General features: G+C 39.8%; 1 protein-coding gene across 7 annotated transcripts in view; it reads left to right on the forward strand.

Annotated features, from left to right (window-relative positions):
• The window catches only part of LOC137425883 (RNA binding protein fox-1 homolog 3), a 375,403-nt gene that overhangs the window by 335,259 nt on the left and 24,671 nt on the right, over positions 1-15,473 (forward strand). For all 7 annotated transcript variants that reach the window (XM_068114617.2, XM_068114610.2, XM_068114630.2 and 4 more), the window contains 2 exons: positions 4,617-4,677; positions 10,518-10,571. In XM_068114617.2, coding sequence (XP_067970718.2) covers positions 4,617-4,677; positions 10,518-10,571 — 115 coding nt within the window. The remainder of the gene's footprint in view (positions 1-4,616; positions 4,678-10,517; positions 10,572-15,473) is intronic.

The following is a 15,473-nucleotide window of genomic DNA, read 5'->3' on the forward strand; positions in this document are numbered from 1 at the left end:
AATTGTGACACACTGAGACACACAAACACAAGTGATAAATAAAGGAAAATGGAAGCCATTACAAAACCCAGCTGTCTTGTGCTGATGTGCGGCAGACGGCTAATAAGGCCTATTTCTACTTACTGTGTCTTTGCTTTTTGACATTTGACCCAATTAATCGTTAATGTTCTCCAAATTATCACAACAAAGGCTTGTTGAAAATTTGATGACAAAAGCTCAAAGGGTAAAATAAGTTATGCTCTGGACACATACACAAGTGCACGTGCGCGATTGCAAAACGCTGTCTTATGCTGTGTTGATTGATCATGCAGCCACATATAATTATCCATCTTTGATTGTCAGATTCTGTGAATGCATAATTCTTGTTTTAACACATTATACTATACTTAACGAAGAACCGTCCTTACAGGTGTGTGAATTCCCTCAGAATTACTGACAGTATGACAGGAAAATTCCCCAAGAATTATAGGTGGTATAATTCCCCCAGAATTATGGACGGTATAATTCCCCCAGAATTATAGGTGGTATAATTCCCCCAGAATTATAGGCGGTATAATTCCCCAATAATTATGGGCAGTATAATTCCCCCAGAATTATAGGTGGTATAATTCCCCCAGAATTATAGGTGGTATAATTCCCCAATAATTATAGGCAGTATAATTCCCCCAGAATTATAGGTGGTATAATTCCCCCAGAATTATGGGCGGTATAATTCCCCCAGAATTATAGGCGGTATAATTCCCCAATAATTATAGGCAGTATAATTCCCCCAGAATTATAGGTGGTATAATTCCCCCAGAATTATGGGCGGTATAATTCCCCCAGAATTATTGGCGGTGTAATTCCCCCCGTATTATGGGCGATATAATTCCCTTAGAATTATGGGCGGTATAATTCCCCCCGAATTACGAGCGGGGTAATGCCCTTAAAATTATGGGCGGTATAATTCCCCCAGAATTATAGGCGGTATAATTCCCCAATAATTATGGGCAGTATAATTCCCCCAAAATTATAGGTGGTATCATTCCCCCAGAATTATGGGCGGTATAATTCCCCAATAATTATGGGCAGTATAATTTCCCCAGAATTATAGGTGGTATAATTCCCCCAGAATTATGGGCGGTATAATTCCCCCAGAATTACAGGCGGTATAATTCCCCAATAATTATGGGCAGTATAATTCCCCCAGAATTATACGTGGTATAATTCCCCCAGAATTATGGGCGGTATAATTCCCCCAGAATTATAGGTGGTATAATTCCCCAATAATTATGGGCAGTATAATTCCCCAATAATTATGGGCGGTATAATTCCCCCAGAATTATGGGCGGTATAATTCCCCCAGAATTATAGGCGGTATAATTCCCCAATAATTATGGGCAGTATAATTCCCCCAGAATTATAGGCGGTATAATTCCACAATAATTATGGGCAGTATAATTCCCCCAGAATTCTGGGCGATATAATTCCCCCAGAATTTTTGGCAGTGTAATTCCTCCCGAATTATGGGCGGTATAATTCCCCCAGAATTATAGGTGGTATAATTCCCCCAGAATTATTGGCAGTATAATTCCCCCAGAATTATAGGCAGTATAATTCCCCAATAATTATGGGCAGTATAATTCCCCAATAATTATGGACGGTATAATTCCCCCAGGATTATGGGCGGTATAATTCCTCCAGAATTATAGGCGGTATAATTCCCCAATAATTATGGGCAGTATAATTCCCCCAGAATTATAGGCGGTATAATTCCCCAATAATTATGGGCAGTATAATTCCCCAATAATTATGGGCGGTGCAATTCCCCCCGAATTATGGGCGGTATAATTCCCTTAGAATTATGGGCGGTATAATTCCCCCCGAATTACGGGCGGGATAATGCCCTTAAAATTATGGGCGGTATAATTCCCTTAGAATTATGTTCAGTATAATTCCCGCATAATTGGCGTTATCTTACTTTGAATTGTAATACCGATCCCCACTGGAAGCGGCGCAAAATGATACACATTTACATGTGGAATTTGCGTTGATTATTACCTCTGCCACCAAAGGTGGATAGAGGTTATGTTTTCACCTCTGTCTGTCTGTGTGTTACTTGCAAAATCGAAGATTTTTCAAGTATATTTGTCGGTTGCGTTTGTTATTCTTTCTGTCTGTTTGTCTGTTTGTTTGTCTGTTTGTTTCTCACCGGCCTACAGTTCACGATTATAAAACGATCGTCACGAAACTTCACCAAGTTGTCGAGGTCGTCACAATTGAAAAGCCTATTGATTTTGAGGTCAAAGGTCATCCGGACATCCAATTTCTAAAATCGCCATTTTCTATCCGATTGACTTGAAAATTGAAAAGCATTTGTATATTGAGTCACTAAATTGGGAAACCAACTATTTTTGATATAAAAGGGTCAAAGATCAACTCAAGGTCAAACTTCCAAAATCATCAATTTTCATCTGAAAAACCATGAAATTTCATCCAATTGAATTGAAAATTGAACGGCATTTGCACATTGAGTCACGAAATATGGAAAACAACAATTTTTGAGGTCAAAAGGTAAAAGGTCAACTCGAGGTCAAACTTTCAAAATAATCAATTTTCATCTGAAAAATAAAAAATTTGCATCCGATTGACTTGAAAATTAAACAGCATTTGCATAGTCCCCCACTGAATTCGGAAATATACTATTTTTGAGGTCAAAAGGTCAAAGGTCAACTCAACGTGAAACTTCTAAAATCATCAATTTTTATCTGAAATATTGTCACTTTTGATCCTATCAACCCGAGCTTTGATCAAGATCGTCAATTTTAATCCTGATGAAATGAACAATTTGATGGATGTATGGAAACCTTTTTGGGGGGAGGGGGGAGTTGGATTTTGCAAGTATCGTGCTCTGCATGACGTCCTCTTGTTTGTTTGTCCGTTTGTGAACAAAATATCTCAAAAGGTTGTGGACGAATTCGGATGACATTTGGCAGAGATGTAGCGCATATGACAAGGACGAAATGATTAGATTTTGGTGAAGATCTGAATATGGATTCGGATATGAGAATTATTTAATTTTTAAAGTGATTCTTCACCATTGGGAGACAGGAAAAAACGATACATAGCAGGATATCTCAAAAAGTTATGGATGGATTTGGATGAAACTTGTTTGACAGGTTATGTTTGTGACAAGGAAGAATCACTTCAATTTTGGTGAAGATCCGGATCTGGATCCAGCTCGTAGAATTTTAAAGTGATTCTTCACCATTGAGTGATATGGCCTACCAGGCGGAGGTATGCTCTCTACTGAGTGCCGTACTCGTTTAAAAGTGCATTTTTGTGCATCTTAAATTTGTGATCCATTTTCCTCAATAAGAGATTTTCAATTCAGATTTCGTTGACATGTGAATTTGGTAACGTACACATGAACATGTATGTAGATTCACGGTGTGCATTCAGAAATCTAAAAATCTGGCTCCGGGGAGACAGCAGATGTTATGAGATGTCACTGGAGAGTCCATGGCCCAACAACCTCCAAAAACATATTGCCATAAAATGTGTGATGAATTGAGCACCAACTGTTGTACTTTGCTTGGCTTCCTTTTGAGGCTCATTACGAGCAGATCCACCTCCAGCAACAAAGTCAGCGTTGCAGCTCTTGCTCCCATGGCCATTGTTTTGTTGTTGTCCTTTTCTCCTCCTTTTCATCACTATCGCCCTTTGTATCTTGTTCTGTTGTTATATCCCTGTCTTTGTCGATATTTTTATTTTTATTTTTTTGCAATGCACCTAAATTCCTGAAGGTTTTCTGTGCAAGGTGTGAAAACATTGAAATTTTATGAGTAAATGTTAAACAACTGCATGCTTTTAAGATTTTTTTATGTTCCTTGTACTTTCTTTATCTCTTTGTCTGAATTTTGCCTTTGGGGTTGTCTACAAAATCATAAATGCACAAATGGTATAATTTCACTCCGTTACATCTCAAACATTCCTCTTCCCTTCTCCCCCCTCTCCTTTTAGCCTCCTTTCCATTTTTCCTTTCCCAATTCCGCTATCTTCAATATCTATATCAGTTATATAACTCCCAGATACATTTCCATATCTGTTATCTCAAATATTCTTCCCCTCTTTCCCTTTGTTTGCCCAACCCTACCCTCAACCACATTTTATATGTACATATAATATGTGAGTGGTTCCTTCATGCTCTTGATTAGTGGCTCCACTTGTTAACACACCAGGCATAGACGCATGATAACACAGATAAGCATTACCATCCTTCCCTTTGATATGCAACCAAGAAATTGGATTTTGCATGGCAGGATTTTATAATGTTTATCTCACATCTTGTTCTTGCCAAACATATTCCCCCAAAATCTTGCTAACTTGTGCCACCAACCATATCAGTGAATGTGCCGAGGTCGCTCGCTCAATGGATGTGAAAAATGGACCATGTTTTGGCGTCGGTGGTACTCCAATTCATTCTGCAGGAGCTGGCACAAGCTGCATGACTGGAGTTTGCACGCGTCGCTTCAACAGTGGGGAAGGGAGAGGCAATGTCTGTGAACATCTGTGTTTGGCAGTGTCTGTGGGGCTGGTGTCTAACTCCGCATAAACCTGCTTCACTCTGTTCCCAGGTTAACAATGCCACTGCTCGTGTGATGACAAACAAAAAAACTGCAAACACCTATACTAACGGTGAGATAAATGCCTGCCTGCTTGCGAGCATGCCCGCCTGATTACCTGCCTGTTGTCCACCGCATGCCTGGAACATCTGTGCTTCTCCAGCACTGTTTTTATTCATCAATATTGTTATTTTTATAATCCGGTAATATACAGTCACGTGAAAAAGTAAGTACACCCCATGTAAAGTTTTGACTTTTTCAACATATTTCAACATACAGCTATTTGATCTTCATTTCAACAATATTGATAGATAAAGGTGATATAATATAACAAATATCATGAAACATTTACATTTTGTAATCCATTGTATAATTTAAAGAAACATAAATGCAAATTTCGCATGTGGAAAACGTAAGTACACCCTTGGCTCTTATGGGTGGTATTGCCCCCTTTGGCAGAAACAACCTCAAGTTGACGTTTCTTATAACTGTCTAACAGTCTCTGAAATCGACTGGGAGAAATTTTTGCCCACTCCCCCATGCAGAAATCTTTCAGCTGTGCGATGTTTGAGGGGTTTCTTGCATGCACAGCTCGTTTCAAATGCCCCCACAACATCTCAATGGGATTTAGATCCGGGCTTTGACTTAGCCATTCCAGAACCCTCCATTTCTTTCTTTTCAGCCATTTCTTGGTGGATTTACTGGTATGTTTAGGGTCATTGTCATGTTGCAAGGTCCACCTTCGGTTGAGCTTCAACTTTCCGACAGATGGTCTCACATTATCCTCAAGCACCCTCTGGTACAATGAAGAATTCATTGTGGATTCTATGATGGTGAGCTGCCCAGGCCCTGAAGCAGCAAAGCTGCCCCAAACCATAATATTTCCATCATCATGCTTTACAGTTGGTATCAGGTTCTTGTGGGCAAATGCAGTCTTTGGTTTTCGCCAAACATGTCTTCTGGTACTGTGGCCAAATAGCTCTACCTTTGACTCATCTGTCCAGAGCACATTGTTCCAGAAGTGCTGGTCTTTGCCTCGGTGTTCATTGGCAAACTTTAGTCTTGCCCTGATGTTCTTTCTGGACAGCAAAGGTTTCCTCCTGGCACACCTCCCATGTAGATCAAATTTGTGCAGCCTCTTTCTAATGGTAGACTCGTGCACTTTGACATCAACAGTGGCAAGAGCTACCTGTAGGTCCCGTGATGACATTCTGGGGTTCTTCGAGACTTCTTTCAGCATCTTGCGGTCTGCTCTTTGGCTGAACTTGATGGAGCGGCCTGGCCTGAACAAGTTGGCAGTTGTTTGGAATCTTCTCCACGAATAGATGATCTTCCGGACAGTCGAATGATTGATTTCAAATTGTTTGGAGTTCTTTTTAAATCCCTTCCCAGACTCGTAGGCATCAAGAACCTTCTTTCTGAAGGCATCAGAGAGCTCTTTTGATCTAGGCATGGTGACGCCGCACACTTCAACAACAAAGAGGAAACCAAGCTAAATGTCTGAGGTTTAAATAAGACAGGTTCCTCCAAGATCCTCTCTAACGATGTTCTAATCATTTGCACCTGAGCTGGTGCACCTGATTCTAATTTTAGGTATTTGAAGTAGTGATAAATGTAGGGGTGTACTTACTTTTTCCACATGCGAAATTTGCATTTATGTTTATTTAAATTATACAATGGACTACAAAATGTAAATGTTTCATGATATTTGTTATATTATATCACCTTTATCTATCAATATTGTTGAAATGAAGATCAAATAGCTGTATGTTGAAATATGTTGAAAAAGTCAAAACTTTACATGGGGTGTACTTACTTTTTCACGTGACTGTAAATGGAGTAGTTGAATGCATTTTGCCCCAATGATATTGTTTCACTTGGGTGACTTCACACTCGATGAACATAGTGGGATAACTATACTTCGGCAGAAGCACGGCTTACTATACACAGGAGAACTTCCTTGGCCCATGCCATCACTAATAGCCAACTGCAATGTGGTTGTAAGAAACACACAAGTATGTTTCAATTTCGACAATAAAAATGTCAAAGTATTAATTATAAGAATGAAATATATTTGAGCATTCGTTACCATATTGGATTCTTACGCAAAATAGACTCACTGTTCAGTTATCATGCAGGTTTATAAAAGATTAGCAGCACAATCTTGGACAGCAATTTCAAACTTCATGACCTCACTGATTGCAACAATTCACCTAATGAAATACAAGCCAGAAATGAGGCACATGACATACAGTATTGTCAAATTGGTGGAACATTTACACCCATTTTGCCATTTATAATATACCAGACCATGATGAAGTACCCTGATCCCTCCATGCTTCCCTAACTTTTTCGTTCTTGCCTTCTTTCCCTATTGAAAATGTTAATTTTTATGATAATGATACAAAAACGGTTTTTGTTCAAATTGATGCACTTAATCCACTAGTCCGACACTTTCTGCATGTCAGCAAAGAGGCCTTCCTTCTGAACGGTGTTGGGTTAATTAAATAAAGTATTGGATGCAAAACGTCTTCCCCTACCTCACAACCACCCCCAAATCCCCCAATGATAAACCTGGGTGTTATAATTATGATCAATAACTAACATCACTTTAATCTGAGTTTAATGGGTTATTGCCTTCCTTTTTAGAAGAGAAAATCAACAAGGAATGTTTAACATACTCCACATCATTTTTATGATTATGGTGATTTTTTGTGTTTTGGGCAGTTCGTAAGTGTAAAACAGTTAATAGAGACTACAACTCCCATGTTATTGTGTAGCCACCTGGAAGCTACCTTGTGGAGAAAGCAATCAAGCTGATATGCATAACAACTTCATTCTTCTTCATGATAATGGAATACCGCACACGTAATACACCGTTCATGACCTGTTGGAATCTTCGGATTGGAAAGTGTTGTTTCACTCATACTAGTCATTGTACATTAGATTATGTGACTTGCATATATTATCCATCTTGCAAATGATCAAGGGAAGACATTTTGCAGCAGCTGATTAGATCAGCGCAGCCACATCCATTGTGCGGAGAACACTTCAGAAGGAAGAATGCTCTGCTGCACTGAATGAAACTGTGTAACACTAGAAAGGGTGGACTAAATGCATTGACAAAGCTAAGACTATATATATATATATATATATATATATATATATATATATATATATATATATATATATATATATATATATATATATGTGTGTGTGTGTGTGTGTGTGTGTGTGTGTGTGGATAAAGAAAATACTGTATATGTTATGAATACATGTTATCATCATTCGTTGCATGTATTTTTTTTTTTAAAGAAACATCCAAAGCTTTTGGGATGACTTTAGTGTTGAGAAATTTTTTATCCATTCCAGAGTTCAGACAATTCTTGTACATACAGTCACGTGAAAAAGGAAGTACACCCCATGTAAAGTTTTGACATTTTCAACATATTTCAACATACAGCTATTTGATCTTCATTTCAACAATATTGATAGATAAAGGTGATATAATATAACAAATATCATGAAACATTTACATTTTGTAGTCCATTGTATAATTTAAATAAACATAAATGCAAATTTCACATGTGGAAAAAGTAAGTACAACCTTGGCTCTAATTGGTGGTATTGCCCCCTTTGGCAGAAACAACCTCAAGTAGGCGTTTCTTTTAACTGTCTACCAGTCTCTGACATCGACTGGGATAAATTTTTGCCCACTCCTCCATGCAGAATTCTTTCAGCTGTGCGATGTTTGAGGGGTTTCTCGCATGCACAGCTCGTTTCAAATCCCCCCCACAACATCTCGATGGGATTTAGATCCGGGCTTTGACCTGGCCACTCCAGAACCCTCCATTTCTTTCTTTTCAGCCATTCCTTGGTGGATTTACTGGTATATTTAGGGTCATTGTCATGTTGCAAGGTCCACCTTCGGGTGAGCTTCAACTTTCCGACAGATGGCCTCACATTATCCTCAAGCACCCTCTGGTACAATGAAGAATTCATAGTGGATTCTATGATGGTGAGCTGCCCAGGCCCTGATGCAGCAAAGCTGCCCCAAACCATAACATTTCCACCACCATGCTTTACAGTTGGTATCAGGTTCTTGTGGTCAAATGCTGTCTTTGGTTTTTGCCAAACATGTCTTCTGGTGCTGTGGCCAAATAGCTCTACCTTTGACTAATCTGTCCCAGAGTACATTTTTCCAGAAGTGTTGGTCTTTGCCTAGGTGTTCATTGGCAAAGTTTAGTCTTGCCCTGATGTTCTTTCTGGACAGCAAAGGTTTCCTCCTGGCACACCTCCCATGTAGATCAAATTTGTGCAGCCTCATTCTAATGGTAGACTCGTGCACTTTGACATCAACAGTGGCAAGAGCAACCTGTAGGTCCCCTGGTGACATTCTGGGGTTCTTAGAGACTTCTTTCACCATCTTGAGGTCTGCTCTCGGGCTGAACTTGCTGGGGCGGCCTGGCCTGAACAAGTTGGCAGTTGTTTGGAATCTTCTCCACTTGTAGATGATCTTCCGGACAGTCGAATGATTGATTTCAAATTGTTTGGAGATCTTTTTAAATCCCTTCCCAGACTCGTAGGCATCTATAACCTTCTTTCTGTAGGCCTCAGAGAGCTCTTTTGATCTAGGCATGGTGACGCCGCACACTTCAACAACAAAGAGCAAACCAAACTAAATGTCTGAGGTTTAAATAAGACAGGTTCCTCCAAGATACTCTCTAACGATGTTCTAATCATTTGCAACTGAGCTGGTGCACCTCATTCTAATTTTAGGTATTTGAAGTAGTGATAAATGTAGGGGTGTACTTACTTTTTCCACATGCGAAATTTGCATTTATGTTTATTTAAATTATACAAAGGACTACAAAATGTAAATGTTTCGAGATATTTGTTATATTATATCACCTTTATCTGTCAATATTGTTGAAATGAAGATCAAATAGCTGTATGTTGAAATATGTTGAAAAAGTCAAAACTTTACATGGGGTGCACTTACTTTTTCACGTGACTGTACAGAAGAAAAACAAATGGTGACATTGCAGTCGAGAGCATGTGCCTTGCATGTTAAGAAACATACATTTGATTGCTGGACTAATCTAGGGGGTAACAGATTGTCGATGTGGTTTCTAATGGCATTCTGGCATGGCCAGCAGATCACAGCTTTGGACCGAGGAATGAAAACAGCACCTGTGGGCATAGGCCTAAAATTTGATCGTGCAAGGCCACAAGGTCGATAGAAGGTCCAAGGCCTGGCTGCGCTTATGTCGGCCTTAATTTAGCACTGCAGAGGAGCCCATTGAACTGCTGTCTTTCCTGAAATACACACCGTTGTTAATGGCTGGCCTTGCACCTTTCAGCAAAAAACCATGCCAAATATTTTGTGAGAAATATTCTTTTCCCCCGATTATTTATGCTCTTAATGCAGCTGGTGGATCGATAACATATCTGTACTTTGTCGTTCAGCCGTTTTATCTCACTCAGTAATGTGGACTCATTTTCAAAAAATATTTGAAGCATAATTGCAATGAACTGGATTTTTATACCATTTGGAGTAATATTGCAAGGGTTAAAAATGGAGGCTTAATCAGGAAGGAGTGGTATTTAAGAAAAAGTGTTTTCCTCCTTTAATTTACAGATTAAAACTTAAAGCATAACTGCAACACAACCGTTGTGCTACCTATTATTTTGGGGTTCAAATATGTGGTTTGTTAAACAATTCTCGGCTTTAACAGTGGTCCCTCAAATTCAGAGATCAATTTACTCCAACTCAGATATTTTGCTTGGCTGCTTGCAAGTTAACGACCAACATCTCACCACTTTACCCTCTCTTCCAACTTATTTCGCACCAACACCCAACCACCCCTTGCTTTCGTCTCCCTCACCATCCACCTCCATGCATGCTAACAGGCTGGAAGATGAATCCTGTCGTCAGCGCCGTATATGGACCTGAGATTTACGCTGGTGAGTCCCAGTCCGCACTGTCTGCCCTATGTGATCATTGCCCAAATGGCTTTTATTGATATCCCATGTTTGTGTTGTTTGGTATATATATATATATATATATATATATATATATATATATATATATACATATATATATATATATATATATATATATATATATATATATGTTTTTTTATATACAAATATATTTTATATGTGTATATACAGTGCATTCAGAAAGTATTCAGACCCCTTCACTTTTTTCACATTTTGTTATGTTGCAGCCTCATGCTGAAATCGTTTAAATTCATTTTTTCCCTCATCAATCTACACTCAATACCCCATAATGACAAAGAGAAAACAGGATTTTAGAAAGTTTTGCAAATTTATTTCAAAAGAAAAAACTGAAATATCACATTGACATAAGTATTCAGATCCTTTGCAATGACACTTGAAATTTACCTCAGGTGCCTCCCATTTCTCTTGATCATCTTTGAGATGTTTCGACACCTTGATTGGAGTCCACCTGTGGTAAATTCAATTGATTGGACATGATTTGGAAAGGCACACACCTGTCTATATAAGGTCTCACAGCTGACAATGCATATCATTGCATATGCATATCATATCAAAAACCCAGCCATGAGGTCGAAGAAACTGCCTGCAGAGCTCAGAGACAGGATTGTGTCGAGGCACAGATTTGGGGAAGCCTACAAAAAAAATTCTGCTGTATTGAAGGTTCCCAAGAGCACAGTGGCCTCCACAATACTTAAATGGAAGAAGTTTGGAACAACCAGGACTCTTCCTAGAGCTGGCCACCCGGCCAAACTGAGCAATCAAGGAAGAAGGGCCTTGGTAAGAGAGGTGACCAGGAACCCGATGGTCACTCTGGCTGAGCTTCAGAGATCCTTTGTGGAGAGGGGAGAAACTTCCAGAAGGACAACCATCACTGCAACACTCAACCGATCTGGGCTTTATGGCACAGTGGCCAGACGGAAGCCAAACATTCCATCTTGGTTTCATCGGACCATAGAATCTTGTTTCTCACAGTCTGAGAGTCCTTTAGGTGCTTTTTTCAAACTCCAAGCGGGCTTTCATGTGTCTTTCACTGAGGAGAGGCTTCTGTCTGGCCACTCTGCCATAAAGCCCAGATCGGTGGAGTGTTGCAGTGATGGTTGTCCTTCTGGAAGTTTCTCCCCTCTCCACACAGGATCTCTGGAGCTCAGCCAGTGACCATCGGGTTCTTGGCCACCTCTCTTACCAAGGCCCTTCTCCCCCGATTGCTCAGTTTGGCGGGGCGGCCAGTTCTAGGAAGAGTCCTGGTTGTTCCAAACTTCTTCCATTTAACAATTATGGAGGCCACTGTGCTCTTGGGAACCTTCAATACAGCAGAATTTTTTTTGTAGGCTTCCCCAGATCTGTGCCTCGACACAATCATGTCTCTGAGCTCTGCAGGCAGTTCTTTCGACCCCATGGCTTGGTTTTTGCTCTGATATGTATTGTCAGCTGTGAGACCTTATAGAGACAGGTGTGGCCTTTCCAAATCATGTCCAATCAATTGAATTTACCACAGGTGGAATCCAATCAAGGTGTCGAAACATCTCAAAGATGATCAAGAGAAATGGGAGGCACCTGAGCTAAATTTCAAGTGTCATTGCAAAGGATCTGAATACTTATGTCAATGTGATATTTCAGTTTTTTCTTTTGAAATAAATTTGCAAAACTTTCTAAAATCCTGTTTTCTCTTTGTCATTATGGGGTATTGAGTGTAGATTGATGAGGGAAAAAATGAATTTAAACGATTTCAGCATAAGGCTGCAACATAACAAAATGTGCAAAAAGTGAAGGGGTCTGAATACTTTCTGAATGCACTGTATATGCAGCATGGCCCCATTATAGTAAGGTAAGATATTGATAATAAGCTAATTGAGATGTCAGGCCTTCATCAATTTTTCACACTAATTATGAGATCAGAACCCATCTGCACACTCATGGGGTCAGAAACACATTTACTCTAAACTGATCTGAGCCTTCACATTGTGGCAAGGTTCTTATCATGATGTCATCCATGTGCACAGTATGTGCTTGTCCTATATACAAGTCAAAAAGAATGTTTGTCATGTAGATAAAACATGATTGACAAACAATGTTGACTAACCGCTTGGTCAAACTGGATGCCTTGAGGGGGTAGCAATTTATTATGTAGACACATGGGTGGAATTTTTGACCCGAGCCCCTTTCTCGAAACGCATTGCTCCTAAATGCATGGTGGAGGCATTAGCCCCCCACCGCCCCCTTCCCCCTCCCCCCCCCCCCCGCGTATATAATTAATAGATAGCCTTTTTCCACCATGTGTGCACATTGCATACCAGTTTATTTGATAAACAGTGCATTTTGTGAAAAATTAGTTTGGAATCAAGTGGACATGGTTTGTATAAACCTATATTGCTTTCTCCATTCTCGCTCATGTCCCATACCTAATGGATATTCAAAGATCCTTTGTTGTGATATTGATTTTTAAGGAGACATTCAACACAGAGGACATTTATGATATTCCATAATGGAAAAGCAACTCTGCCTGAGCCACAATGAGCCATGATGCCAAACTTGGTCCAGCTGTAGAGATGGGGTATTTAATTTGATTGTTTTCGTCAAAATTAATTTGCTGTAAATCTCGGGATTAAAACAAGTAAGTTAGCATTTTATCATCTTTTGGATGCTGGCGAGTATTACATCACACATGGGGGTGGGAGGAGTACTTCCGTTAACAAGCAGCTTCCTGTAGCTTTCCAAGCCAGTCGTTCCATATCAACCACTTTGCACCTTCTTCATGGTGGTTGTACCATCAACGCAAGTTTGGGGCAAAATCTTCCCCATTCTTCCCTGCTGTCCGAATTTATCAGGGCAGCACGGTCACGGTCAGAGTGCCGATCTGTCCCCATGGACCGGCTCTTTCCCTCTTGTCTCTCTCTCTATTTCTTTCTCTCCCTCTCTCTAACTCTGTCATGGCCCTAACTTCGTGAAGGCGGAGGTACACCATCCTGGATGTGGGGGATCTCTGGGTCGCTCTTGCGAGATCGATCGGCTGTCTCTGTGCCGCGGGCTTGTTCGAGGGAACTGTCCAGGATTATACAACAACAACAACAACAACAACAACAACAACGACCACCTTGCAAGCCATGGGCATAGCGTTCAGCAAGTGGAGGAAACAATTAAGAGATGTGCTTGGTTGGTCATGTTAGCAAAGATGGCCGCCGGGGTCAGATTTAAAACGATACAGGTACTACATTCATAGTCATACCCATGTTATGTATACTTGAAATATTATAGAAATGTGCATTTCATACTTTAATTTTTACTCTACTTTTCATCCTAATTCTTCAATATGCACAACCATGCAAAACACCGCCACTCCTCCAAAAAACTCTCAGTGGTAGATGATGTAGATCCATAGATAAAATTTACACAGGGCTCTGACTGTTCTGACTCCCTATTTATTGTACACCGCTCCTTTCCTATGCCATCTCCAGGCGCTGCATAACGTCATTGCCGGGCATCGAAGGGGGTCCGGCAATGACGCACGCTGAAAGGGAGTACTCAGTTTTCACTCCAGTTTCTTGTTTGTTTTCTTGTTTGTTTGTTTGTTTTCTTGTTTGTCCGGGCGATATCTCAGCCATCTTTTGAGCTAGGAAATCTAAAATTTCGGCACAATAGTGAGCAAGTGCTTTGGCAATAAAGGTATTTTTTGTTTTTTGATTTATCAATTAATTGATTAGTTGCTTAATTATTATCGATTAATTAAGTACTGATTTATTTCCTTTCTCTTCTGGGAAATATCTCAATACTCTGTAGCCACTGATAATGCAATACATTTGTTTGAGGATGTTGTCACAAGATGATCAAATAAATTGAAAACGACGGCCCAGATATAATTTGCTGGAGTTCCACGATTGCATTGTTTATATTGGAGGCCGCCATGTTAAGTAGTGCTGAGCACGATGTTCCGTTGTAGTGTTTGCTTCAGCACTTTGAATCAAGTAAGCCACTTGGCAAGCGATAGCAAGCTGCTTCCCAACAAAATACACCCTGGTTTCTCAAAGCAATAGTTCAATCACTACGATGTTGTTTCTACCCTGCGCACGAGAAGAGAAAAGCCAAGGTTTTAAGCAATAGGTTCACTTCTGTCCATCCGTCTGTCCACAAATGTCAGTTTATGATCGAGAAACAACTTAATTCAAATTGAATGTTATATTTTGAGCACAAATGGCAACATGAATCAGAAAATGAACCTGCAGTTTAGCAGTACTTTGGCTCTGAATTCATCCCGATTGCGCATGCGCAGAGATTCATAAGATAATCTTTTCAGTCAAAACAAAATTGCCTGGCAGTCAAACAAAATAAACTAGAACGGGCACTCGGTAGAGCGCATACCTTCGCCGCAGCTACTGTTCTGTACTGTACTAAAATACGATTTTGACCTTTTCGTGACCTTGACCTTGACCTTTGACCCGATTGCTCCCAAAATCTAATCAAATGTGTCCCGTATAATAACCAATCATCCCACTAAATTTCATGCAATTCGGTTGAATACTTTTTGAGTTATGCGAATAACATACACACACACACACACACAGACATACAAATAAATACACAGCGATCAAAACATAACCTTCCGCTTTTGCGAAGGTAAAAATCATTCCAAACAGGAAACTTACTGTTTTTAAGGATGTTATAAAGGACACAAACAACAAGCATGAATAACTAATGTATAATGTGTTAGATAGGGTGATGTAGTCGACGCTGGGTAAAACGTCGGTAAAAACCACATTTAATTTTAATTATCTGCCTTTAAATTTTATTACAATTGAATTATATACTTGTAGACTGTATAAAACAAATCGCCTTTATATTACTTCCAAG

Source organism: Myxine glutinosa, chromosome 1 (assembly GCF_964187855.1).
Source record: "Myxine glutinosa chromosome 1, kmMyxGlut1.1, whole genome shotgun sequence".
Lineage (NCBI taxonomy): Eukaryota > Metazoa > Chordata > Myxini > Myxiniformes > Myxinidae > Myxine > Myxine glutinosa.